The sequence below is a fragment of the Idiotropiscis lumnitzeri genome, chromosome 16 (genome assembly GCF_059441095.1).
Source record: "Idiotropiscis lumnitzeri isolate Australia: NSW breed Sydney's pygmy pipehorse chromosome 16, RoL_Ilum_1.0, whole genome shotgun sequence".
Classification (NCBI taxonomy): Eukaryota; Metazoa; Chordata; class Actinopteri; order Syngnathiformes; family Syngnathidae; genus Idiotropiscis; species Idiotropiscis lumnitzeri.
Window position 1 is genome coordinate 9,120,522 of NC_142406.1, and position 25,266 is coordinate 9,145,787.

General features: G+C 40.5%; 2 protein-coding genes across 2 annotated transcripts in view; one reads left to right on the top strand and one right to left on the bottom strand.

Annotated features, from left to right (window-relative positions):
- Positions 1 to 21,963, top strand: part of stt3b (STT3 oligosaccharyltransferase complex catalytic subunit B) — a 39,719-nt gene extending 17,756 nt beyond the window's left edge. Inside the window, exons 3-16 of the mRNA XM_088318596.1 lie at positions 449 to 736; positions 1,801 to 1,866; positions 5,950 to 6,049; positions 6,444 to 6,542; positions 7,925 to 8,071; positions 11,160 to 11,208; positions 12,075 to 12,229; positions 13,844 to 14,055; positions 14,974 to 15,161; positions 16,723 to 16,894; positions 18,018 to 18,191; positions 19,097 to 19,210; positions 20,282 to 20,488; positions 20,690 to 21,963. Of these exons, the coding sequence (XP_088174722.1) occupies positions 449 to 736; positions 1,801 to 1,866; positions 5,950 to 6,049; positions 6,444 to 6,542; positions 7,925 to 8,071; positions 11,160 to 11,208; positions 12,075 to 12,229; positions 13,844 to 14,055; positions 14,974 to 15,161; positions 16,723 to 16,894; positions 18,018 to 18,191; positions 19,097 to 19,210; positions 20,282 to 20,488; positions 20,690 to 20,764 (2,046 nt within the window). The 3' untranslated portion in view covers positions 20,765 to 21,963. The remainder of the gene's footprint in view (positions 1 to 448; positions 737 to 1,800; positions 1,867 to 5,949; positions 6,050 to 6,443; positions 6,543 to 7,924; positions 8,072 to 11,159; positions 11,209 to 12,074; positions 12,230 to 13,843; positions 14,056 to 14,973; positions 15,162 to 16,722; positions 16,895 to 18,017; positions 18,192 to 19,096; positions 19,211 to 20,281; positions 20,489 to 20,689) is intronic.
- Positions 21,964 to 24,421: 2,458 nt separating this feature from the next.
- LOC148321247 (oxysterol-binding protein-related protein 10-like) overlaps positions 24,422 to 25,266 on the bottom strand; it is a 28,664-nt gene continuing 27,819 nt past the window's right edge. The window contains exon 13 of the mRNA XM_088318597.1: positions 24,422 to 25,067. Coding sequence (XP_088174723.1) covers positions 25,023 to 25,067 — 45 coding nt within the window. The 3' untranslated portion in view covers positions 24,422 to 25,022. The remainder of the gene's footprint in view (positions 25,068 to 25,266) is intronic.

Below are 25,266 nucleotides of genomic sequence, written 5' to 3' on the forward strand. Positions count from 1 at the left end.
GGAACATCAGCATTGGCAGATGTTTATTTTTATTTTTTGTCCTTTCCAGCCATGTGTCCTTAAAAGATGCATTGGTGCGGCTGACTAAGTAGTTGAACTAATAATACCTTTTAGTAGCCGTGAAAGGCGGCAACGGTGAGTGAATTGGCGTCAAGGTGAGCCGCGACCATGCGGTGCAAAATGGGACTCTGTCAAAGCACTTCACATTTTCAAAGGCTGAAAATTCGGACTTTTATTTACATGGAAACCGGACATGCTTATTATGTTCTCCAACAATATATATGTGTGTATTCTATTTCCTGCACAAGGTCACCCAAATCCCCATCACATTGCTCTCATTATTTTCGCTTTATTGGAGTGGTTGCAATTAGTTTTAGTTTTTTTAATTTCATCATGTAATCTACCATCGTTGAAATGTTTATTTTATCATTTGTGTCCATCTACGCAGGTCTATCCCGGATTAATGGTGACCGCAGGCCTCATCCACTATGTGCTCAACTTGCTCCACATCACGGTGCACATTCGAGACGTGTGCGTCTTTCTGGCGCCGGTGTTCAGCGGGCTCACGGCTATCTCCACGTTTTTGCTGACGCGGGAGCTGTGGAACCAGGGTGCCGGGCTGCTGGCGGCCTGCTTCATTGCCATCGTCCCCGGCTACATCTCCCGCTCGGTCGCCGGCTCCTTCGACAATGAGGGCATTGCCATCTTTGCCCTGCAGTTCACATACTATCTCTGGGTATGTATGACTAATTGGTTCATTTCAAATGTGTGTTTCTATCGCCATTATATGAAAAAAATTAAATGAAAATAAACCACTTTAGGCCAGTTACAAAAAAAAAAAAAAGGCATTCAATCCATCTGTTAATCTTACCCAATTGCCTCCCAGCCACATGTGCGTATTGTCTTGTCTTGACTTAATAATGTGCCCTTATAGCAACGTGCAATCCCCGAAGAGGATTTTCGCAGTCCTTTTGTTGAGTTTCTGAAAACGTAGCCCGAAAGGGGGCCCCGTTTTATGTTGTTCGGCCTCAGATGATGAATTATAGATCAGATATCTTAAAAGGCATGGAGGCTTTCTTCCGCTGACCACGTGGCCGCCAGGTAATGCAGAGCCTGACAATAACATGACCTTTTGGAAGAGCATACAATACCAAAGGCGAGCTTTTGCTGAAGCAGATTCTCCTAATCGTACGCCTGCTTTTGCCTCAAGGAGTTTCTGGGATTTTTATGTATTATGTGTGATAAAGGAATGAGTGTAGTATCTGTGTCGTTTTCATGCAATTATGCCCCTTTCTTCCAATATTAGAATAAGTCTTTGCAATTCCCCTACAAATTCTGTTGCTGTTGGCTATTGTGAACAGTTATGTATCGCTTTTACTATGTTTTCTCTGCAAAGCTTCATCAGTCAGCAAGATGTTCCTCTTTTTCTTGCCACCATGAAAGCAGAAGCGCGTTTGTCAAATTTCTTGACGGCAATTGACGGCAATTAAATAGGTTCACCTTTGATAACATCACTCGTACAGCATGAGACACTAATTCATTGTGATTAAGTTTCATTTTTCTGGATGAGACCAACTTTTTTTCGCCGTACTTGACAACATAATTGTCGTCACAGTCGTACCCTACCTGTCGCCCGAATTTGGTTCCATGACGCTCTAGCTCATCCGCGACCTGAATGAGCTGTAGAATATGAATCGGCAGGCAATAGAAGTGTACCTTTTTTTTTTTTCATATTTAAAATCCATTCAGTGCGCCGTACGTGGCACACTCACTTCTAATCTATTTCAACGTCTTTCCCAGGTGAAATCTGTGAAGACGGGCTCTGTGTTTTGGACTATTGGCTGTTGTCTCTGTTATTTTTATATGGTAAGTATTGCTCCACACAAATATTACCCTGCTGACATTTTGATAAGTTTCACCCCATGGCTACTTCTGGTATTTGTTTTATCCGATGGCTACTGCTGCGGTTTGTGCAACCGAACACGGTCACAAACTGTGCGTCGGGTTTAGTATTTGCAGAGAGTCTAGTGAACGGTTAAATAAAAGATGATTTTAAGTTCAGTGAATTTGAGGTAGATCAGACAGGTTGTCCCTATCATTTCTTTTCTTTTTTTTAAGTTCTTCACCCAAACAAAGATTTAGGATTCTCTTGATTGTAATGTGCAGCACGATGCCACAGTGTCAGTGTCTTTGGCATTCATCAACAAACTGTTGTCCAGGTTTTCTTTTTCCGTTTTCATGAATACACATTCAAGGGAAACTTTCAAGACATCCATCAAAACCCATTCACATTTTTCTGCAATCAAGTCTGTCATTTATTTTTGCTGATACAGTCTCTTGGTCTTGATACCTTGGCAATTATGTAGAGAAAAAAAAAGGCATCCTAATTGTGTTTTGATTAAAAAAAAATAAATGTCTTTTTATCACGATTGGATCAGGACAACTCTAATAAAAACGTTTAAAATCATAGAATTTAACCTGTAAGGTTAAAGACATTTTTTTTATGTTTGTCTCATAGTGTTATTTCAAGGTTTTGTGCATTTTTACGTAAATTGAAATAATTTGTTTATTCGTCAAACTGTCACTAAAACTTTGCAGGTAATGTCGGTATTCTGTTGTAAAAGTGTATGCTAGCATGAGGTTTACAGTTGGCCTGGAAGATGTAAAAAAAAAATTAAATAAATAAAATCTAATTGCAGTTTTATTTTTCCCTCACTATTGCAAATTTAATATGCAATTTTCTTTTTATTTTTTTTTATATAAATTGTACGACTTGAGATACCACTTAATAATTTGTTTGCGGAATTGAATAAGGTATTGAGAAGCTCAATGTGGAGAGGAGAAGAGAAATTTCCTCCGTTAATGAACAAATGCTACTTAACTCGCCAAAGGTCTGGCAAGGGAAGCGATAAAGGGATTATTCCATGCCCTTTTCCCGCCGTTACAAATTGTATGCGTATTTCTAAGAGAGGGGGCTTGTGCGCATTTTTGCTACTTCCCGGTAGAAAGAGTCTCTGGCAGCATTTTTCTGGCTCGCGGCAAGATAGGCCTTCGACGAAACAAATTACAGCTTCATCAATCATATTGGATCACAGCATCCAAGAGGGGCTGTTTTGATAGATGGACTGATTGAAAGATGAATGTGACAGAATCAATTGAAACTGTTCTTCAACTTTGGACATAGCCGGCGTATTCATGAGACAATATAAATGCAAGACAACCGTGTGTGAAATTTTTATGATTTGTGTGTCTCAATCATGCTGTCTGTGATTTGGTAATAAGTCTGTGTACTTTATCTGCAGCCCTCCTACTGTTGTTGATGCAGTCGCCATGGCAACAACAGCTTTTGGTCATGAGGCAAAAGCACAGCATCAAACATTGCAATGTCTTTTTTTTTTTTTTTTTTTTTTTTTTTTTTAACAATCCCGCCAACCCATGTTTGACACGTGGCCAATGGTTTGCGTTTAACATGTTGTGTAATTGAACGTGACAAGTGAGAGAGAAATGCATAAAGATGGAAAGAGATCCTCAGCCTCATCTGAGAAAAGGCGATGAAAAGGGCAAGATGAGGAAAAAGATCAAAGCAGCAGGCATCCCTGATGGACGGGAGCTACGCGAGCCCCGCTAGTTGCTGTGCAACATTGTACTTTTTCCAGTCGGTTGTGCGAGGGAGGAGGAGAGGCATTCTGCATGAATCGCTACTGCTCATTCCTCAAGCAATGTATTTTCATTATCCCTCTGTCTAAACAGTCACTACGCACTATCATCGGGGAGCAACATAGCACTTTGCCCAATTGAGTGTTTCAACTGTTCGCATCAGCCGCTGTGTTGTTCTCATTCATTTATCCAGCGCTGGAAACAATTAGAGACCACTGCAAAATGATCAGCTTCTCTGCTTTTCTTGCCGTTTTGATCATTCTTCGTAAAATGAAGTTTCTCTGCGGACAACATAGCCCCTTAATTTCAATGGCTTTCATTTGCCGAAAATGAGCAAAGGTCTCAATACCATAAGGCGTCCTCCAATCAGGATGTCATTTCACAATCGCGTGGGCATAGACGATTTCACACTCATGTCTCGACCAAGGTTATTTTAGGTAATAAACTAAAAATATTTTTAACTAAATAAAACACCAAATATTTAATGCAAAATAAGACTGGCAATTTAATTAATGGGTTATTTGGTCTTAATTTTAAATTATATATTTGGTATTACAGCACGGATTTTAGCCGGAAGAAGCCTCGACCGTCCTTCATGTAGAAATGACGTCATCTAGCATTAGCCGATTAAAAAAAAAAAAAAAAAAAAAAAAAAAAAAAGCACCACCAGATGACGTCATTCATAGGCAACAGCCATGCTTGCGGCTAAATGGCTTTTGTCTCTAAACTCAGCCCAAAACGCAACACTAGGTTGCAACTCTCTTTTTTTCCACGTATGTAAAAATAACTATATAAAAACTAGCAGAGTACAATCGGGTTTAATATTTGTCAACATGAATTCAAGCTGAAAATCTACCTTACAAATTCTTTATGCAAGTTTAACGCACAAGAAATACATAAAATAAAATAAAAACTAATACTAAAACTAAGCATTTTTTTTTTTCAATTAAACCTAATAAACTTAGAAAATTGCACTGAAAATGAATTCAAATTAACTAAAAAATTAACTATAGAGAAAATTCCAAAACCATTATCACCCACTCTTAAGTCCGCGCAGACTGAACACATAAGCGTGCAGACATTGTACAATGAAGAAAAAGCATGCATTGGGGAAAAAAAATTTGAAGGCTACCAAAAAATAACAAACTGCAAACCACTTTTTCCACTACATGTCATCTTGGCTGTATCGTCTTCCGCATAGCCCTGCGGTCAGCAGATGAGCACAGTGTGATATTCCGAGCACGAATTGAGCTAAAAGACTTTGTTGCAGCCGCGCTCTGATTCTTGCCCTGTGCTGTTGCCCTTTGACAATTGGCTCTAGGCCACACTGTTGGCTTTTACAACCATCTTTTTCGGGCGAAGAGTGTTTTGAGTGGACACTCGGGTGCGACTCGCCAGATAACTCACAATTGGATTTAATAACGATTTTAAAGGGCTGATTTGATTAGAAAACTGATATAAGATCGTTGCAGAAAGTAGTGTTTACTAACCCCAAATTAATGAATGTGAATTATTTACTCCGTATACTCAAATACATGGCTTATGCCCTCTTTCTTTTTTGGTTTATATTGGCACAGACTATCAAAAGTGACATTCTGCACGCATTACCAAAACACTAAGTTATGCATTTTATTGCTATCATATATTGGAACCTCTCCCCATAATCATGTTGGCAAAATTAGCTCCAACTTGCACTGTACGCTTTTGTCATTTCTATTCTATAGATGCAATATGACTTTCCGGCTGTTGCCAACAGCTAAAAAATAAAAAAATTAATACATAAACAATATTTAAAAAATAATAATAATGGGAAAAAATTAAATAAAGTAGTTATAGCTTACCGGAATGCTAATGCTGACAAGAAATTATTTGTCGGTGCTTATAGTAGACGTGTTAAAAAAAAATATTTATGCTTCTTAGAGCAGTCGCAGGGAATTGGTGGCATGAGGGAGGGTTTTTTCTTTTTTTCTTTTTTTTGGAGGGGCCTGGGACTCAGGGGAAATGCCAAATGTTTTTTGTTCCCGACCGTACGCAGCATATCGAACAAAGCCCTGACAAGTTTTGGGCCGACTCGAAATGAGGCCAAAAAGCAGGCTTAGAATTGCCAGACATTGTTGATGCTACCTCGCCAATGTTTCACCGGTCGTCCCTTCTTACTTTACTGAGAGGTGGATGTGAGTTTCTCGATTATACCCTAGATTATTAATCTTATTTCTATCGAGCCTTTTTAAAGGAGTAAAAAATAAAAAATTGCCCTCTTAAATCTCACGGATGAGTAATTGTCTCTTCCAGGTATCGGCATGGGGAGGCTACGTGTTTATAATCAACCTGATTCCCCTCCATGTGTTCGTGCTGCTGCTGATGCAACGTTACAGCCGAAGAGTCTACATCGGTATGGTGCACACGTTTGGCGTAATAGGATTGGAGGGGACTGACTTGTTTGCAATTAGATTGAAATCTGAATCGAAATGAATGCAAAAAGAAATCTGCTCCTCCTATAGAACCTTCCAACAGATGCTCAAGATTCAAATTTAATGCAGCTCATATAAATTCAACCACCTGTTCCAATTTGTTTTATTGACGGATATTTTTTGTGATCGTGAAACCTTCAGGTTTACCGTTGGAGGTATACAACTTGAGGAACTGATCCCTTGACTCAGCCCAATCCTTCAACTTGTAGTTAAACCATTGCTGGGAAAAAAAAGCAAATAATTATGCAGGTGTTGTCCCCTTTGAGAGTTCGAGCTTGTGGTCTCAATTTTTTTTCTCGTCTTATCTCTCTACAGCTTACAGCACATTCTACATTGTTGGGCTTGTCCTATCAATGCAGATTCCGTTTGTCGGCTTCCAGCCAATCAGGACCAGTGAGCATATGGCTGCTGCTGGTAAGTCTGATGCGACTGATTTGACACTCTCATTTGCTGGCAGAAAATTCTGTCTTTTAGTTTGTATGTGTATTTAAAAAAAAAATGGTTCACTAGGGGTATTAGTCCGACCAATGAGATGATCGCATATCACAATAAAAATCAAATAAACTACAGCATGTAAGATGGCGGACTTGTCGACATATAAAATGTTGGCAAGCGACGAGCAATATTTTAAGAAACGTTGCAGTTTTTTGTATCTCTCCAGCAAAGGAATATTACGGAATTTTAATAAAACATCAGGGCAGAGTTACTATTACATTTTGTCTTTTGATATAAAATGAGTTCAAGATAAATACCCTCTTTGCCGAAAATGCTCTTTTTAAAATGTATAACTAAAGTCGCGAAAGGTTCTCAAATTGTCAATCATCTCTCATGTCAAATGTATATAACTAAAAAAATGATAGTCTTCTCGGTGTTAAGTCCTCTCAGCGACTTTTACACTGGGAGCATATTTGTGTACGCCATAGCATTATAAATATCCGATTAATGGTCCTGATCTAATCTTCTACCTCCTCTCCTTTAATGGCCTACCTAGAAGATTTAACGATGGTGTTGATTTGAAAGAGGCGTAATGCTACTGAATCAGTTTGATTTTATCTTTTCTCTTTGTTTTGTTTTTTGCGCATTTAAAAAAGTTAATAAAGTAAGAATCATGTAGCTTTTGACAAAAGGGACATTTGTTGTGTAAATCAATGCATGTTAAGGCTCAAGGGGAAAAAATGATTTCTTACTTGGCACACAAACGGTGTCCTAAAAGGTGTTTTAAAAAAAAAAAAAAAGATGAAATGCCAGAAATATCTGCTACTGTGTTTTTGGCTTCCTCTTCCTGCTTGCTCTCAGAGAGCAAGTATATTTTATATTGCCTGGGTAACAGCTGCTCAGAACATCTGGTGGTAGCATTTAGGAAGCACCATGGGAGACGATAGCCGAGTGACAGAGCCATGGATTTGTTGGGATGGTGCGCCCCCCGAGGCATGCGGGAAGGTGGGATAGAATTTTAGCATCATGGCTGCTCTCCAAGAAACATTCAGAGGCTTCACTGGGGAAAAGGGGGGGGGGGGGGGGTCCTGTAGCGTGTGGTGCAAGGCACACAGAAGAACGGGTGATGCGGTTTGTCAAGTATGCTGGAAAGAGCTGCTTAATTTCTTTCACATCAAATTCACCAGATGTCACAAATGGGCAGATTGAAGTGCTCAGCACAGTGAATAACTAAAAGAAGATTATGAGGAAGATATTCACAGCAACTGAAGGGACCATGAATGGCAAACAGATTTTCAAACAAAAAACATTTGAAAGCTGTCTGGTTGCCTTTAGTTATTTATATATTTTTTTGCTTTCAGGTGTATTTGCACTACTCCAAGCGTATGCCTTCCTGCAGTACTTGAGAGACAGACTGACCAGACAAGAATTCCAGACACTCTTCTTCCTCGGTGTTTCTCTCGCCGCTGGCGTGGTCTTCCTCACTGTGATTTATCTCACATACACAGGTATGTTTGTAATGTCCTCTCACGGGGTGAACGTGTACCGCTTGATATGTCGTGCTCTCACTTTTACTTGTCAGGCTATTAGCCCTATTTTTATTTTTGCTATCTTCCGTGATCACTATGCACTCAATAGCCCTATTTTAATTTTTGCTATCTTCCGTGATCCCTATGCACTCAATAGCTCTATTTTTATTTTTGCTATCTTCCGTGATCACTATGCACTCAATAGCCCTATTTTTATTTTTGCTATCTTCCGTGATCACTATGCACTCAATAGCCCTATTTTAATTTTTGCTATCTTCCGTGATCCCTATGCACTCAAAACATTTAATCTGTCAGTATTAAATTGTACTGTAAAGACAAAGAATTGTGCGACCAATCTTATAATATTAGTCCTTATGAATTAGTCTAATTTCTAATCAAATTAATCTGTTAATTAGATTTTCACGATACGTCCCTTAATTTCCTCTGTTTAGATGCAAAGGCTCGTTTGTGGATGAGCACCATGGCAGATTAGATTAATAAGCGTCTTCCCAAATAGGTCAATAAAGTGATCTGGGATACGTTCATCAGATAGATTTTGCCTCTAATATGTTTTGTGCTTCATGCCACACTAAAGTGCTTTATGCAGTCGTGTATATGATACATTTTTAACTGCAATACTAAAGTCTTAACTTACCGAGCAGGCAAGTGACTTTGCTGTCGTGTGTGTAGACCAAAGTGAACCGTTTTCAAGTTGTTGCTTCACGTAAGTAGTATTCAGCACATTTTCTAGGCTATGCTGTCCTGGCATTGTTATTGTTGACATATTTTAAGATATTTTTAGCTACCTGTATGTCACAATAAATTCCTTTTTTGCTTTTTTTTTTTATTTTGTTGTCATCATATTTTTCCACTTTGTATCAGCGGTATCCTTTTGTGGTGGCATGACAAAAGGATGGAGGGGGAAAAAAAAAAAATTCCAATTCACGAAGCTGACGTCTGTGGATATAGAAGTCTTGCTGATTGCTCTCAATATGGGTCATGCTTTGTTTGCTTAGCACAATTTACAGTGCGAGGCTGGAATGATGGCACGATGGTTTGCACAGGATGCCACTCCCTTCAGACAATATGAAATGTAAATATTGGATAGTACACCTTGGAATCAAGTCCGGATTGAATTTTATTTTTTTAGTATGAAATGTTAGAAATGACTTGATCGAGTGATACTATTCATGCAAAAAAGCAATAGCAAAAAAAAATCTGCACTATAGGTGAACTAAGAGATTACTTTTTAACTCGAGACATGGAAGCTCGGCCCGCGTTCAGTGCTTTTGTATTTTTTGTCTTCAACCAGTAGTTGTGAGATTCTCTTCCTGGTTCATATTTTATTAATAGTCATGATTATTGATATTCAGCTCTGCTGTGGTTTTATGGCGAGCTGATCCACCAACATTTCGTGCTTCCTTTGCTGTTTATTGATTTCATTTAGGTTTTCATGAGTATTTCAAAGCTGTAATTTTGGCTGCTGATGGTGTTTTTTTTTTTTTTTTGTTTTGTTTAGTGTGAAATTACATGTCATTCCATTTGGACGAATTAGTTGATTTCTCTTTGCGGATCACTTCACCTCAAATCACAGTCCCCAATCGATTTACAACCACTCAAAGAGTAGCCATAAAACACATTGGATCCTTTTGTAGATCATCATTAAAGGGGAGTTTATGTCAGTGGGCTGAAAATCAATTGTTGTACTAGGGCCAGTTATAGGGAGGGTGTGTATTTTTTTCTATCTAGATTGTGTGTGGCTTTTCAACACCATTTTATTCCATTGAAACTTTTTCCTGCGTGTTCCGAGGCATGTTGTGAATTTTTTGGACTCCAAACTATCTTTGACGTGATTTAAAAAAAAAAAAAAAGTGTAGTCTTTGGGTTGTTTTAAATGGTTGTAGTATAAAACATTTCCATCTGTTTCAAAGCGATAACGCAACCACCAGAGTTCTAGATGGAAGCAAATGAGTCACAGTTAAAAAAAAATGGGAATCATTGCATTTTAAAATATGCGGCTGAGCTCGTTTGTGTTGTCTTGTATGGGTGTTGTCTGTGCACGCGGACGACTATGAGAGCCCCCCCAAGCAACTATTCAGCGCAGTAATGTATTCCAGATCAAAGCTTCAAATATGTATGCACATACGAAATGCCTTGTGTCTAATTTGCAGCTTAAACGGTTCCTTTTACGTTTATAAATAAGAGAATTCCAGTAATGAAGTTGTCAGAATATTACTATTGACGCATTCTTGCAATCAGGACATTTGGTTTTTGTTGACGTTTGGGCTGGCAAATCAGAGTGTTTATTTTGGTACACATAATTAAAAAGTGCATTTTTCGTCTGCCCGCATAAATCTTATCATGCCTACATGCAGACCAATAATCCTACCTAAAAATGGTAGGCATTGTGTTTTCGGCTCCTGGAGAGCGGACGGACTTTTGGCCTCACAGCGTAAATGTTACGATTGAGCCAAAGTACAAACTATAGCCGGTAGAAGTCATATTTGGCCAGAGGGACGACAAGGAAGCCGCCAGCCAAATTGGCACTCCAAATAAAAGGCTAGCGTAATCTCTGGTGTCAGCCCTGCGAGTCACTGATCTGCTCAGCGTGTATGCTGCCTCTCGCCTTGCGTCAGCTGCGATGTGCTAACATGACCAGCGGCAACAACTTGGCCACTTGTACGTTATAATGATATCCAGTAGAGGTCGTTAAATATTTCCGCTTTACAAAAGATGAGAAGTATTGAATGACAGTCCAAATGTTTTATGGCATAGAGGGAGACTTGCATTGTTGATTTGTAACCAACTATTGGATGGTGATGCATATTTAAGTTTGCGTCTGACTGGTAAAATTCAGATAAAAGCATACAAATCCATAAATTTGCGATATCCATATTGAATTAGCCATTATATCAAGCAGTCCTAATTAGTCATCTCTGTTGTGAAATGTACTATATGAATAAAATTGTGTTGTACTTGGATTGACTTATTTGACCACCTGAAGATCAAAAAGATTTTTGTGTAGTTTTTGTTTTTAAATTGAATTTTTTTTTTCTCCTATCTTTAGGATACATTGCTCCGTGGAGCGGGCGTTTCTACTCACTCTGGGATACTGGGTAAGAAGTTGTGGGGAACTTAATTATGCTCATGTTCTTTAGGAGAAAACTTCACGATACCATGTAATAGAGCAGGGTTCTCAAACTGTCTGCCTGGGGGGCATTTGCGGCCCGTTGCATTGTTTGTGTCCTGAATGAAGTTGCCAAGTTCAAGACAACATATGTCATTATTTAACCGGGACGTTCTGAAGAATAAATGTTCTGATCTGTCATTAACTCATTCACTACCATTGACGGCTAAAGACGTCAAAGATCCCCCTTTTTTTTTTTTTTAATTTATTTACTTTTATTTCGACTGTGAGTTAATAAAAATGTCAAAAATTGGATTAGTTGTACCGGTACATTATATTTATTTCTTCAAAATATTTGGATCCTGTGTTTTTGTGCAATGCTTGATGCAGCCCAGACATTTTATCTCTAGTCTTTGAGACCCCTGTCAAACTCTACGACAGAAATCTTTCTTACCCCACATAACGGCACGCGTGTGACAATCACTTCATCCCCCTATTTGCTTTGTGACTGAATTCTGTGTATGACTTTTTTCCTTCGGAGGATGATACAAATTCTTTTTGTGGCTCTATCTGTTATTTTTATTTCCCCCCCCCCCCCCATCGTAATGACGAAAAACTTCAGAGGGAAATATTTCAAGTTGTATGATAAAAGGCTATAATAAATGAACAAAGCATAAAACACAAAGAAAGAGCAAAGAAAGATCATAACTCATCTGTGGCGAATGGTGATATATCCAAATGTTTCATTGCAAAGATCCTGTCAATGTAATGGATCTTTCCACCTTATTATTCCGGATAATTTATTACACAATTTGTCAAAATGCTCATGTCTGTCCTTACAACTTTTCCCCTTAGCTATGCCAAGATCCACATCCCCATCATCGCATCGGTGTCTGAGCACCAGCCGACAACATGGGTCTCCTTCTTCTTCGACCTTCACATTCTAGTGTGCACGTTCCCGGCAGGTCTCTGGTTCTGCATCAAGAACATAAATGATGAACGAGTATTTGGTAAGTCACGTTAATTGGGGGGGGTACAATTCAAGGTCATGCCGGTATGTTTCAGGAGGCGCGTTCTAGTGTCATGCCGCAACTCGATGCTAATGTCAGCGTTTTGGCCTGCTTTTCCACCCAGTGGAGTCTTTAAATTAACGTGTGATATCAATTCATTAAACATGTGATATCATTGGGCCGGTTTCATTGAATCGAAAGGCAGGACAACAACGTTTTGTTTGTTATTCATCATTAGCTGTGAATGTGATTCATCGTAGCTTTTAATGCGGGAAACGTGATTATGAACAGAAGGGGACCAAACGCCAAGCCTTGAGGGACGCCATGTTTAAATTGGTGGACCTATCTCCCTGTAAGTTGCCATCTTGTTTCCAAGAAAATGTAGTCCATGTCAGTTTAATGACATGAGCAGACTTTTTAACAAGACGTGTGAAGTTGAATTATGTGTACGGAAGGCTGAATTAAATGGAGCACGAAAGTACTTTTGGAGCCGATTGTGCTGCTGTCGAGAGTGAATGCTGGCAGTTCCATATTATTCAGTTGTCATGAATTGTCAGGTCACCTTCATTCAGATGAGAAAACGCTCAATTCTCTGACTTTTAGAGGAAAGAAGAATGTAGAATGTGGGTGGAAGAAAATATTTGCAAATAGCTGTGAACAATCTAGTGGGAACTTGACAATTTGCTGAATGGAGGATTCACCTTCAGCTCTGTTGTTGACTAATTTGTAGCCAATTGAACCAAAAAGTAATTAAAATATTTTGCTCCGATCAAATCCATGCGTCATGAGAATAATTGACTAATATGTATAATACAGTGAGAATTGTCCATTATGGCGAGCAGGCAATGTGCGTGATCTGTAATGCATACGTAAATCTGCAAATAACGTAACCGATTATTTTTTCGACCATAATTTCAGTTCAGAAATGTGTTGTATGGTGATTTTTATTGTATTTTTTTCCCTGATGGCGTAGTTAACTGTCTCTTTCGTTGATTGAATTCTGTGAAAAGCTAATACATTATTTGTGAAAAGGCAACATTCAGGATTAACAGGAGTGCAAGTCAGATATCGTTTTACTTGATCCTAAAAAAAAAAAAAATGGCGGTTCTTTTTTCCTCCCAATCCACCCTGAAGGACACCACACGACTAAACTTGGAAAAATATTCCAAGCGTTAAACTCATTCACTGGCAGCAACGGTTCTTTTGGGCTTCTATACCCGTCAATGGCAGTGAATGAGTTAAGGTAAAGGAATAGGACGGTCCTGTCTATATCAAGGGCGGAGAACATCTAAGCAATAGAAAAGTCCTTCAGCGGTCTGTTTCTCCTCCAACTTACTCAGGCAATTATTGCTATTGATTAGGCACTCACTTGTTGAGCCAGGTCGCCGCTTTTCAAGGACGAACAGCTACCAGGGCACTTTCTATTCAGAGTGTGTAATGTCGACAACTAGAAACGACTGATTAACTGAGCCTGAGGCGACTTTTTCTAGTCTTTATTCACGGTATACCTTTTCCTCTTATCACCATTTTCTTTTTTTATATATTTTTTGACATCCATCGTATGCTTATTCAATGAGACGTTTTTTTTTTTGTTTTTTTTCCCCTGCCTTGCAGTGGCCCTGTACGCCATCAGCGCGGTGTACTTCGCCGGCGTCATGGTGCGTCTCATGCTGACGCTTACTCCGGTGGTGTGCATGCTGTCAGCCGTGGCTTTCTCCAGTGTCTTTGAACATTACATGGGAGATGACACCAAGCGAGAGAAACCTCCCGCTGAGGACAGCAGTGATGAGGACGACAAGAGGAATTCCGGCAATCTCTATGATAAGGTAGGGTGCAATTATTGTCAAGTTGAGCTGTAACCTTGGATTTTTTTTTGTTTTTTTTTTGGCACGATGAAGTTATCTTCACATGTTGAGATGCATGATACCACCTTGGGCTGGTTTTACATTGCAGCTCCCAGTGCTCAATTACAATTTCATGCTTGTACTATTATGAGGGAAAAAAATAATAATTTATGCATATTCGAATTGTGCTACTTTGATAGCCAAAAATCGAAATTGTCACCTGAACAGCCCTTGAGTCATGAATTGACTATGATCGCTTCTGTTGTTCTCGCTTGGCTCGACACCCTTTGTGGTGCTTTTGGGCTCAAAAAAGGAAGACGAGCAGACGTTGAGCTTTCATCCAGCCACACATCCCCGCCAATATTTGGAGCCGTTTCCGCTAACCTGTGATTCATCCACAGCTATGTGATCCTTTCCGAGCTCGATGAATGAGCGGTTCGATACCATTCATCCTTTTTGTTTACCATTGTCAGACAAAACATTCAGTGATGAAGCTGAATGCCACGTCTACATTTTTTTTTCTTTTGAATATCCTCCCTTTTACATTCAGACCCATTGGCATTTTAATCGAGCACGTTCACTCTGATCCCTTTCAGACAATCATAAGCCTGAACGTGTGAACACCCTTTTTCTCACAAATTGGACGCCTCCGCATAATAGTTAGCGCCACGTTGCTATTGTCAGGCTGCATGGAATCAAAGTGGCTCATGTAAGATATCATTTCATCATTCGACAGCTCCCCGCCTCCGAGTTTACTAAAAACACCTAAAAAAATATATATTTATAAAAAAATATTTCTGTCCTATATTTTACTCCCATTATCCTCAAAGGCCACAATTTAAAGTGCTCTTTATTGAATGTATTCAATCCAAACTCTCCGTTTCTCCCACCCCCCGTCAGGCCGGCAAGGTGCGAAAACACGTGTCCGAGCAGGAGAAAGCAGAAGAAGGCTTGGGCCCCAACATCAAGTCCATCGTCACCATGCTCATGTTAATGCTCCTGATGATGTTTGCCGTCCACTGCACGTGGGTCACCAGCAATGCCTACTCCAGCCCCAGCGTGGTGCTCGCCTCATACAACCATGACGGGTAGGAGCTCCACGCACTCGCACACCTGCACCTCCTGCTGTAATTTGATCATGGCCGTGAAATTACCACAAGGAAGAGGGGGCGGCTGAAATCACTCGTAGTTGGATGGAGCAGCAAGACAGGAAGTACATGCATATTTCATCCCAACATTTGTTGAAATATTGATGTGTGTGTGCATGGCAGCCCGAGCTTTGATATGGCGACTTATTCTAGAGTTTCTAGGTCACGTAAATGTGTTTTGTGTTAAGCGTATGCTGCTGTTATCTTCACGGTAGCGTCGCACTCGTACCGACGTTTCGAAAAAAATGCACACGGCGAGATGTAATGAAGTTGTCGTGCCCTTGTATTATTTTTAGGTGTATATATTTATTTTTATTTTCCCAGTCCTCTTACTGATAAACTGATGCGGCTCTCCTTCAGACGACACACTGTACAGACTCAAATAGCTGCGTTGCTCTCTTGAATACAAGAGTGTCACGCAGTGCATCTCAAATAGACCCCCCCTCACTACCCCTCACCCACTCCACAGGACAAAAGAATGACAGGTGGTGCCACAAGGTGGCTGCAATTCCCACCATGACATCTGATCCGCGCAAAGTGTCGCTCCATGTCATTAACGCAAACGCGCACCATCTGCGGGGCCGACGTGATGGCTGACATGGCGGAGTTTGTTGGAGATGCGAGGAAAGCTGCTGCTTTGTACTGTGTGGAGATGGGATGGATTCGTTGATAGATTGTTGCTCTTTGTTTGTAGAGGGATGCACAGGTACTGCGTTTGACTTAAAAAGGTTCTTGGAACAATTGACGCATTGGTTGGACAAACTTGGCAGCAGTTACTTATCGTTTTAAAGGGGCGGTCAACCCCAAATAATTCTTTGCAACAAAATGTTCTATATGCATTCGCTCGTCCAAACATGACATTGTGATTAATATCGCGTTTGTGGAATATAAGTTAAGCAATAAAATCCACCTGTTTTTTAGCCATCTCAGGCGGCTGCCATTTTTTGACACTTTCTGTCTGCTGAAAATGACATCACAGTTGCACAGGGCTCAGATAACATCTAATCATGACTTGGCTTCAGAAAACAGTTGAGCCACGATTGGTTGTTACCTAATCCTCGAGCAACTTTTCAGTCGACGGTAGTGACAAAATGGCCGCCGCCTAAGATGACTAAAAAATATTAACTCACATTCCGCAAACACAATATTAATCAAAATGCATTAAACGTGTTTTTTTAGAATTTTTTTTTTTATGTCGACTTTCCCTTTAAATATTTTAAATGCGCTATTAATATATAATAAATTGTTTTCTATGGTATGTCTGAGCCAGGTGAAATTGCGCTTGCCTCTTAGGGAAACTATGGCGAGACTTTACTTCCTGCCCTCTGCAATATCCTTCCCCTTGATGGAGGCCTTGTCCCATCTGCACTTGACTAATTAAATTTCTCCCGGTATGCGGAAATATGGTGAAGTGGCCCTGCATTTATTTGACTCCTTTCCTGTAACCCTTTTTTTTTTTTTTTTTTTTCTTCTTCTTCTCTCGTTGTCTTTGTCTTGTCAGGTCACGTAACATCCTGGATGACTTCAGGGAGGCCTACTACTGGCTGAGGCAGAATACAGATGAGCACGCTCGCGTCATGTCATGGTGGGACTACGGTTATCAAATTGCCGGGATGGCCAACAGGACGACGCTCGTCGATAATAACACGTGGAACAACAGTCATATAGCGCTGGTGAGCTCGTTTGCTTAATTGAGCACATTCGATTTGTTATTTTTAATGCGCGCATGAAACAAATGATTTCTCCCACCAGCCCAACGGATAATCGTCAAGCTCTGGACTGATTTTTTTTTTTTTTTTTTTTTTTTTTTTTTTTGAATGAAATTGCCAATTCTCACTCCGCTCCTTATTAGCCCGACAATGTTGTTTTTTTTTTTTTAAGGATTTATTTTAAGGACGCGACTGTTAATTGCCGTCTCATACTCTAGGAGGGTGGTTGTGTTGATTTCTCCCACAATGCTGCATTTAAAAAAAAAAAATGTTTCACTTTAATACTCCATCTGCTCTTTGACTGCCTGTTGGCGCCTCGTCTGTTCTTGGGAAATATAATCACGACGCATTAGAGGGCGTAATTGACTACCGCTCCGCTTTGCGACCTGTGCCGCTGTGTGATGTTGCATTTTGTGGTCGGCGATGGAGACGCTTCCTCTCGCAAAGCAGAGAGGAGAAACTTTACCAGTGTCATAAAAAGTTGAATCCACAAGGCTGCGGCCAAATTCCTAGATTAAAAAATTGTTTGTGCCCAACACTCTGGCAAGTGTTTGTCTGGTTAGATGTTTTGTTTAGTTTTTTTTCCTTTCAGAACTAAGCTGCATCGCATGAAAACAAAGCATATGACTTCTCTGCTTACCCGCTCTGAGCTTTTACACTCACTCACAAATATCTGAGAAACAATCAAGACTTTTTACCCAAATTATGTATTTTTTTTTTTTAAAGAAAGTGGGTGCTCAAATTATTTATTTATTTATTTTTCTAATCTTGGTGACTGGAGCGTATCCTCCCATTTTGGAGGTGGTGAAGATAAGAAATGTGCAGCTATTAAGAACCTTCCAAGTGACGGTGGTGACAGTTGGCCAATAATGGTTTGAGCGATGGGAGCTGGTAGCAAGATTTGGAATCGAGGCCGGCAAAGTCACATTAATCATGTCGCTCTGCAAAAACTGAGAGTGGTCTTTCGCTTTTGTTGTTAGCAACTAGTGCAATTACACAGCACAAGAAGGCACACTGTGAACATTAAAAAAAAAATGACCTTCATTAGTTGTTTCCATTTTTAAAATCTCCTTTTGCCACACATCAGGTGGGGAAAGCCATGTCTTCCAACGAAAGCGCCGCCTACAAAATCATGAGGTCCCTGGACGTGGATTATGTGCTGATCATTTTCGGCGGCGTCATCGGCTACTCGGGCGACGACATCAACAAGTTTCTGTGGATGGTGAGGATAGCCGAGGGCGAGCACCCGAAGGACATCAGGGTAAGTGTCCGCTCACTTGCCGGTGACGAGCCAATGAAGCAAATAATCACACGTGAACGCAGAAGTGGCTGCGAGATTGAACCGAATGGTCAGCCAATAATCAAGTGCACTTTAACGACAACGCCACAGAGATGCTTGCATGCTAAACATTAAGATGGATCAACTAAGCAACAATAATCTTTTTAAATGCCCCCTGTAGCTCCCACACTATAATGATTATTTTTATTATTTTTTTTTTTTGGAGCAAGGTGCAAGCACAATCAGCGCTTATCGACTGTTAGCTGCCGCTGCTAGCTGAATACCAAGAGGAGCCGGCGATCAGTTTTCTCTCCTGAGATGTGCTTTGAAATGACCATTTGAAATGGTTTCCCGGTTTATTGGTAAACGGTACATGCTGGTGGACAGAAAGCGTCACTTCTACGTTAAAAAGGAATGATTGGAACAGAAAGGTGCTCTTTCCAAAATGCATCTCGCATATTTCTCGTCTTTTGTCTAATTCATCGGGAAACTATATTGTGCCTCTTGTTGGAAAGGTTGCACTCGTGTGCAGTTTCCGCCTTCAAATGTGTTTTTCCAACGGCTGAACCGTCTACACAGCTCCGTCTTAGCACCTGATCCTTTCGCTAAGCACCCAGTCTGGATGTTTCCATTAAACACTCGCCTCCAATAAAACCCAAGTGCAGCTTCCCCCTCCCGTTTTTTCCACTTTTCCCTTGAGTGTAATCCTTTATGATTCCCTCCTCAAGTTTGCAATCCCTGACTGACTTTTCGACTCATCGGTTGACATTTTCCACAATTCCTCCAATTAAAAGCCCTCATTGATATATTTTCTGGATGAGAATACTACGCATGTATATTTTTGTACCCCGATACTTATTTTCTTATTCTCAAATGTTGTCTTCCAGGAAAGTGACTACTTCACCCCTCAGGGAGAGTTCAGAGTGGACAAAGCCGGTTCACCCACTCTGCTCAACTGCCTCATGTACAAGATGTCCTACTATCGATTTGGCGAAATGCAGGTGACAACATACTACCGTCATTTGTCGAGTTGCACATCTTCGAAGGGCCAGGCGGGTCTAGTTAGAATCCTCAGTATTTCCACCCGGCGCTCTTGTTCCACTTGAGGGGCTCGGCTAATGAGTCGCAGTTGTGTGCAAAGGCGGGAAGTTCACTCAAGTCAGGTGCACCGTAACTGTGTGGTACGCCGCTTTGTAGAGAGTAACAAGCAGCTGCCGCCACCAAAGGTGACTGTCTGGTTTAAAGCTATTCGCAGGTGCCTCGGGAGTCCCCGCGGTGCGACAGGATTGATGGTAGAAGAAAGACTCGAAGGGTTTTTCTGATGCTTTGTGCTGCGGTACGAGAGAGAGTAGGCAAAAGCAGGGGTGGGCTGATCCTTGTCAGGCGGATCTGACTGCTGTAACTGCTGCCTCCAGGTCAGCGGGACGGAAAAGCAAATATATGATCTGTTGCCGTTTCTAGTAAATGGAAGTGGAAGATAATTTGAACTTGTTATAATAAAAAAAAAAAAAAAAAAAAAAAAGTTAATTCCAACCTAGCCTGCATCCAAGTTGCTCGATCAGGGCAGGATAATATTTTACATTCAGAAAAAAGAATCGCAAAAAATGGATGCACAGGTTATGTGCCTTTGCCTGTCAGGATATGTCACAGGCAATGATAGATCAACAAACTTTTGCAATTAAAAAAAAAAAAAAAAAATCCAACCAATTCACTCATTTACCATTGACGGCTAAAGACGTCAAAGATCCTTTTTTTTGTTTGTTTTTACTCGGCTGGTAGTGAATGAGTTAAAGTGAGACTAGGTGATCCCCAGCGACACACGGAATTATTTTTATACCAAAATCAGATATTGCCCCGCAACCTGCAGCTTCCACAGTTTTTCTCATTACTCTGCAAAATGACCTCAAAGCCTTTTCAAGTTCCCCCGAAGGTTTGCAACTGTCTGTAGCCCTTCTGCTCGATTCCCTTAAATCTTGCTTTGCTCCTTATAGAGACGGCTTTCCTAATGAGTTTTTGGCTCGAGGATTTTTATTTTTTTTTTTCTGACATTTTACTACCCCTCCATCTCCCAGTTGGACTTTCGAACGCCGCCGGGCTTCGACCGGACGCGCAACGCCGAGATCGGAAACAAGGATATCAAATTCAAACACCTGGAGGAGGCCTTCACCTCGGAGCACTGGCTGGTCAGGATTTACAAGGTCAAGAACCTCGGCAACAGAGAGCCGCTCGACCGCAAGCTTCGCAGCATCGTGCCCAAGCAGAAGTACACCTCCAAAAAGGTACGAACGGCTCATGTCGCGCTGTAAAAATATAATCGCACTTTGAGGAAATAAAGACTCAGCCAGTTTACCAAATAGGCAAAGACTTGCTTCTAGCTATTTGGCACCCCCCCGCTTGATGTTAACTGTACAAATGAGGCGCGACGTCGTAGGAGGTTCATTGGATTAATCAATCTGATGTGTTGTATATGCAAATTTCAGACAGCCAAGAGGAAGCGAGGCTACGTGAAGAACAAGCTGCTCCTGAAAAAAGGCAAGAAAGTACAAAAAAAGTAACCACCCCCCGACGAACTCTCCTAGGAAAACACAATGCGAAGAAACCTCTGACAAACAATGAAGAAGAGCACCGGGGTGTGGATTTCTGTGGCACTTGGGCTCAAGCGTTTCTCATTAAGAGCACCCCCTTGTGGCGAGGAAGGTGAAGTGTCAAATTCTGGTTCCCTCCGGAGAACCGTTGTCCATTTTTATCTTTGGTGGGTGACATTTTGTCTTGCTTCTTTTCTCCACTTTTATTTTTTTTTTTTGATTTTGCTATTGATTTTTTTTTTTCTTCTTTTTTTACTTTGTACTTGAATGTGTGGCGAGGCATCAGGCTGTCGGTTGGTGTCGATTAAAACTGTTGTGGTACACGAACGATGTGATTATCAGTGCGTGTGGTGGGGTGGGGAAACGGGTTTGGTAAAGGGGGGAGGTGAGGTGTCGGAACATTTTTTTTTTTTTTTTGCACCAAAGAGCCATTGACGTGACCTTGCTCCATGGCACATGTGAACTCCGTAAAAAGCGAGGAAGCGCTCAGGCTTTCGTTCCTGACACGTGTACACGCGAACGTATGCGGTATGGAGGGACGTCACCCACCTGTTTGAATTCACCTTCGCAATCATCATCATTGCTCACTCTTCCTTTTCTAATCATCTACAAACCAATTGGCCTAACATGTAACTGTTATGTAAAGATAATGTCAAAGGAGTATAATATATTGGATTCTTGTGGTGTTTTTTTTTTTTTTTTTTTTTTTTTTTTAAATATGCATTTTTTTTCCCTCAAAATTTCTTTGTGATTGTTTTGTTATGGATGTTGTTGTTTTTTTTTCTATGACAGCAAATAGATCAGTGAATGCAATAATTCTTGTACAGAGGGCCTTGAGATTTTGTTATGGATGGATTGAATGTGAATTTTTACAATGTTAAACACCCCTCCCCGCCCTCATAAATAGCCGAGATTGTACATTTTTGCTGCTAGGGCTTCAAAGTGGCAAACGACATCATGTAAAAAGTAGGGAGGTTATTAAATTAAGAGGAGCTCAAGTTGCGCGAGCGTAGTCCGCGTTGCCTCTCATCGACTCACGTCTTCCGTCGTTAGCTCGTCGTTTAGCAACAAGTCAGGAGGCCTTGCAAGCCGCTCGTGGGGCGGGGTGACTTAGACCCATACTGAAAATACTGATATGGGGAATGCTTAAAGAGTTCATCATCATCCAATTTTTGCCTTGTTCTGTCCATCTCATTGGGAAACGCACATCATCCATCACGTTTAATGTTTTCCTGCCACTCGTTCGCTCACTGGCGTGGCCGTGTTGCTTTTAGGGCCACAACGGGAGAAAGGTCAATTACGCGAGGGACACGAGTAGAAAAAAAATCAAAATTTTAGAGTTAAATTGGAGAAATATTTAAAGGGGGGAAAACGAAATACAGTGGAATTTTATATTTGCAAATTGGAGATTTTTTTTTTATCCCTTTTTTGCACCCTGCCAATGCACTGCTGGGCTGAATTATCCTGGAAGGGGGATTCCCCCATCTGTGGTCCCTTCTCAAGGTTTCTCACTTTTCCCCTAATGAGGTTTTGTGAGTTTTTCCTTGCCCTCCTGGGGGTTAAGATCGGGGATGTCGATTGTGGCTATGTAAAGCCCTTTGAGACCGTCTGTGATTAAGGGCTATACAAATAAAATTGACTTGACTTGACTGAATTTAGACAAAAGTAGGCATTTGGTGGCATCTATAGGCAGTTACTACAGTTACTCTGACAAACCTTTTGGGACGGTAGTGTTTTCAATATCAGCCGTTGATCAGAATTCAGTTGTAAATTTACTATTTAAAAAAAATTATAAAATCATTTTACGTCGATAAAGTTGGAATATGACCAGAGAAAAGTCAAACAGGAAAAGTCTATTTGGAGGGGAAGACGTTAGCATATTTAGAATAAGTGAAGATATTGCAAAAAAAAAAAAGTCAAACTTTGACGTGAACAAAATTAATAAATTTAAATCCTTTTTTCATAAAAGTTACTCAATGTTCACAGTGTCACCATTTTTCTTCTAAGCAGTGCGGCCCTTAATATTCTCCTGGCTAGTTAACATGAACTCGTCCCAAATATCTTCAGAGTTTTGGAATGACACTCGCGCAAATATCACATTGACGTCTTAAACCGCATTTTGATTTTTACGTTTACTGTGATGAAAATTTTAAAGCAAAAAAAAAAAAAAAGGCTTGATTGATGTTGCCAGTTGAAGGGGGAGTTCCTCCCCAGATATTTTCTTTAAACCAGCGATAGTGTTTCGAATCCAGACAAAGGCTAATCTCAGATTTCATTTCGTAAAAGTGAACTGTTTCTTTCTTGACTAAAACACAAAGCTCACGATAACATCCGAGGAGTTCGATGGTATGTAATGAGATGCAGCTGCCCCCCCCCCCCAAAGACAATGAACTGTTCATGATGTTGCCAAGTCTGAGCACGAGAGGAGATTCTCCAAGCGCACGCCTCAACTGTCATACAGATGTGATCATGCCACATCTGCATCACTGTTGTATTTTTAAGTCGTCTTTCCTCACCAGGGGTTCCTTTGTGCTCATCACATCTTTTTCGGCTTTCAGACCATCACCGCGCTTCCTCTCATGTTTGCTTTGAAGAGGAGAGTTAAGACTAAGCCTTAATGTGATGTGAAGTTGCTTACCCTCCTGTGTTCTATTTGTTCTAATTTAGTCACCAAAATTTCCTTCACTGGTTTTTTTTTTTTTTTTTTTTTTTTCTCAGTGCTGTTTGTTCCCGATACTCATTTTCTTTCGGGTTGGTGGCTTGACGCAGTCCTCCCTTGCTCTTCTTCTCCCGTTCAGCATTTACACTGTTGCTCTGTTTGTTCAGTCATCTTTAAATATACACTTAAATTAAAACCACCTGTGTTGTCATTGTAGCCTCCCCTCTAACAAGTGCTTGTGCAGTTTCCGCAAATATATCCTTGCAGGTTTAAGTTGTCCACTGGGTGGCAGCATTTACCCGCGCGGGTGACTTTGAACACTTCGCAGACTGGTGAGGATTTTTTTACAAGAATGCTAAGGTTTGACATTCTATGCGATTTTATGTGGTCGAGATATTGCTAAAACACAAAGATAACGTCTTATTACTTTCGTTTAAAGAAAAAAAGTGTCATGGTGGGAAAATATCAAGGTCAGGTTACTGGCGTCATGTCTGAAGTCACAGTGACACCTAGTGGATCTTTTCAGTATAACACCAAGTTCGAGATGCTATTGGGAAATTGTACAATGTGGTCCCAGTTTAAAATGACAAACACCTATAGTACTAACTGAACAATAATGTTTGCCACCTTTTAAGACCACTTGTTTTTATTTTTAAAGGCACCTAGACTGAATTTACTAAACACTGAATTTCAGACAATTTTCATCCCTTACTGGGAACGAAATAAAAAGGACAAAACTATGTGACTGGTGGTTATATGTCCACGAATGTGAGTGTGATTTGGTATTTTTAGACCAAATATCACCACTTCAGATCCAAAAGTAGGGCTCCCATGACGGCACAGTACGTCTTTTAGTCTTATTATTCAACGTAGAGAATGTCTGGAATTCTTGATCGAAATGTAAACTGAATTGCATCTTATGATCTTTGTGTAACAGCCACTGTATTACATAACAAGGGCACACGAGAGAAGAGGAAAGCCTTTATGGGAACTAAACTATAAATAATACAACACGAAAAAAAACAAGATGGCAGAATAAAACATTAAAAAAAGCGTCTGGGTACATTCAAAAGTGCAGACAAAACAATCTGTTCTGTTCGGATTAAAGCCAATGTCTAAAACTCAATCCATATTCGTTTAATGTAGTACAATTGTATAGGCAATGATATTTAAAATGGTTTGATGTGATCCTATTTTTCTGCTAGATGACCACCCTGATTGGCAGATAGATTATAAAAGTGCTTTACAAACAACTTGCTTAGTGCTAGGTGAGCCAAGTAGAAGACAATATGTGAGAAAACTTTGTACTGGATGTCAAAACACCGCTAACATGTGAATGTGCAAAAGGCATTGGCACCGGTGAAAAATAGAGAACTCTAATCCTATATCCACTGTATACAAAAAGCTGTTGTTGCGCGCGGAGAATTCCCTTTGGCACTGTTGCTTGTTCCCTGTCTTGTCTCCGCGGCAACAGAGTTGAGTCCAAATCGCTGCTTTTAAAGTTTCAAGAAGCAGCCGCTAGCCAAGTTGAACCCCGTGGCCGCCAGAAGCGATGCGGCAAACTCGCCGTCAGGTGGACTTCCACAGAGGATTGTTGTACATCCAGCCGTCTCCCTGCCAACAATTGTTGTACATTTGACTTGGGAACGTCAAAACGCAAGAAATCACTTGTGATCCTGATCAGAGGTGGGTGTTAATGACTTTTATTAAAACTGGCCAATACAATTAAGTCTACTTTTACGACATAAAATGGTGTTATGTCACTCTCAATAGCCTACTTTTTATTTTTGTTAATCATTTGCTGTCACCGGAC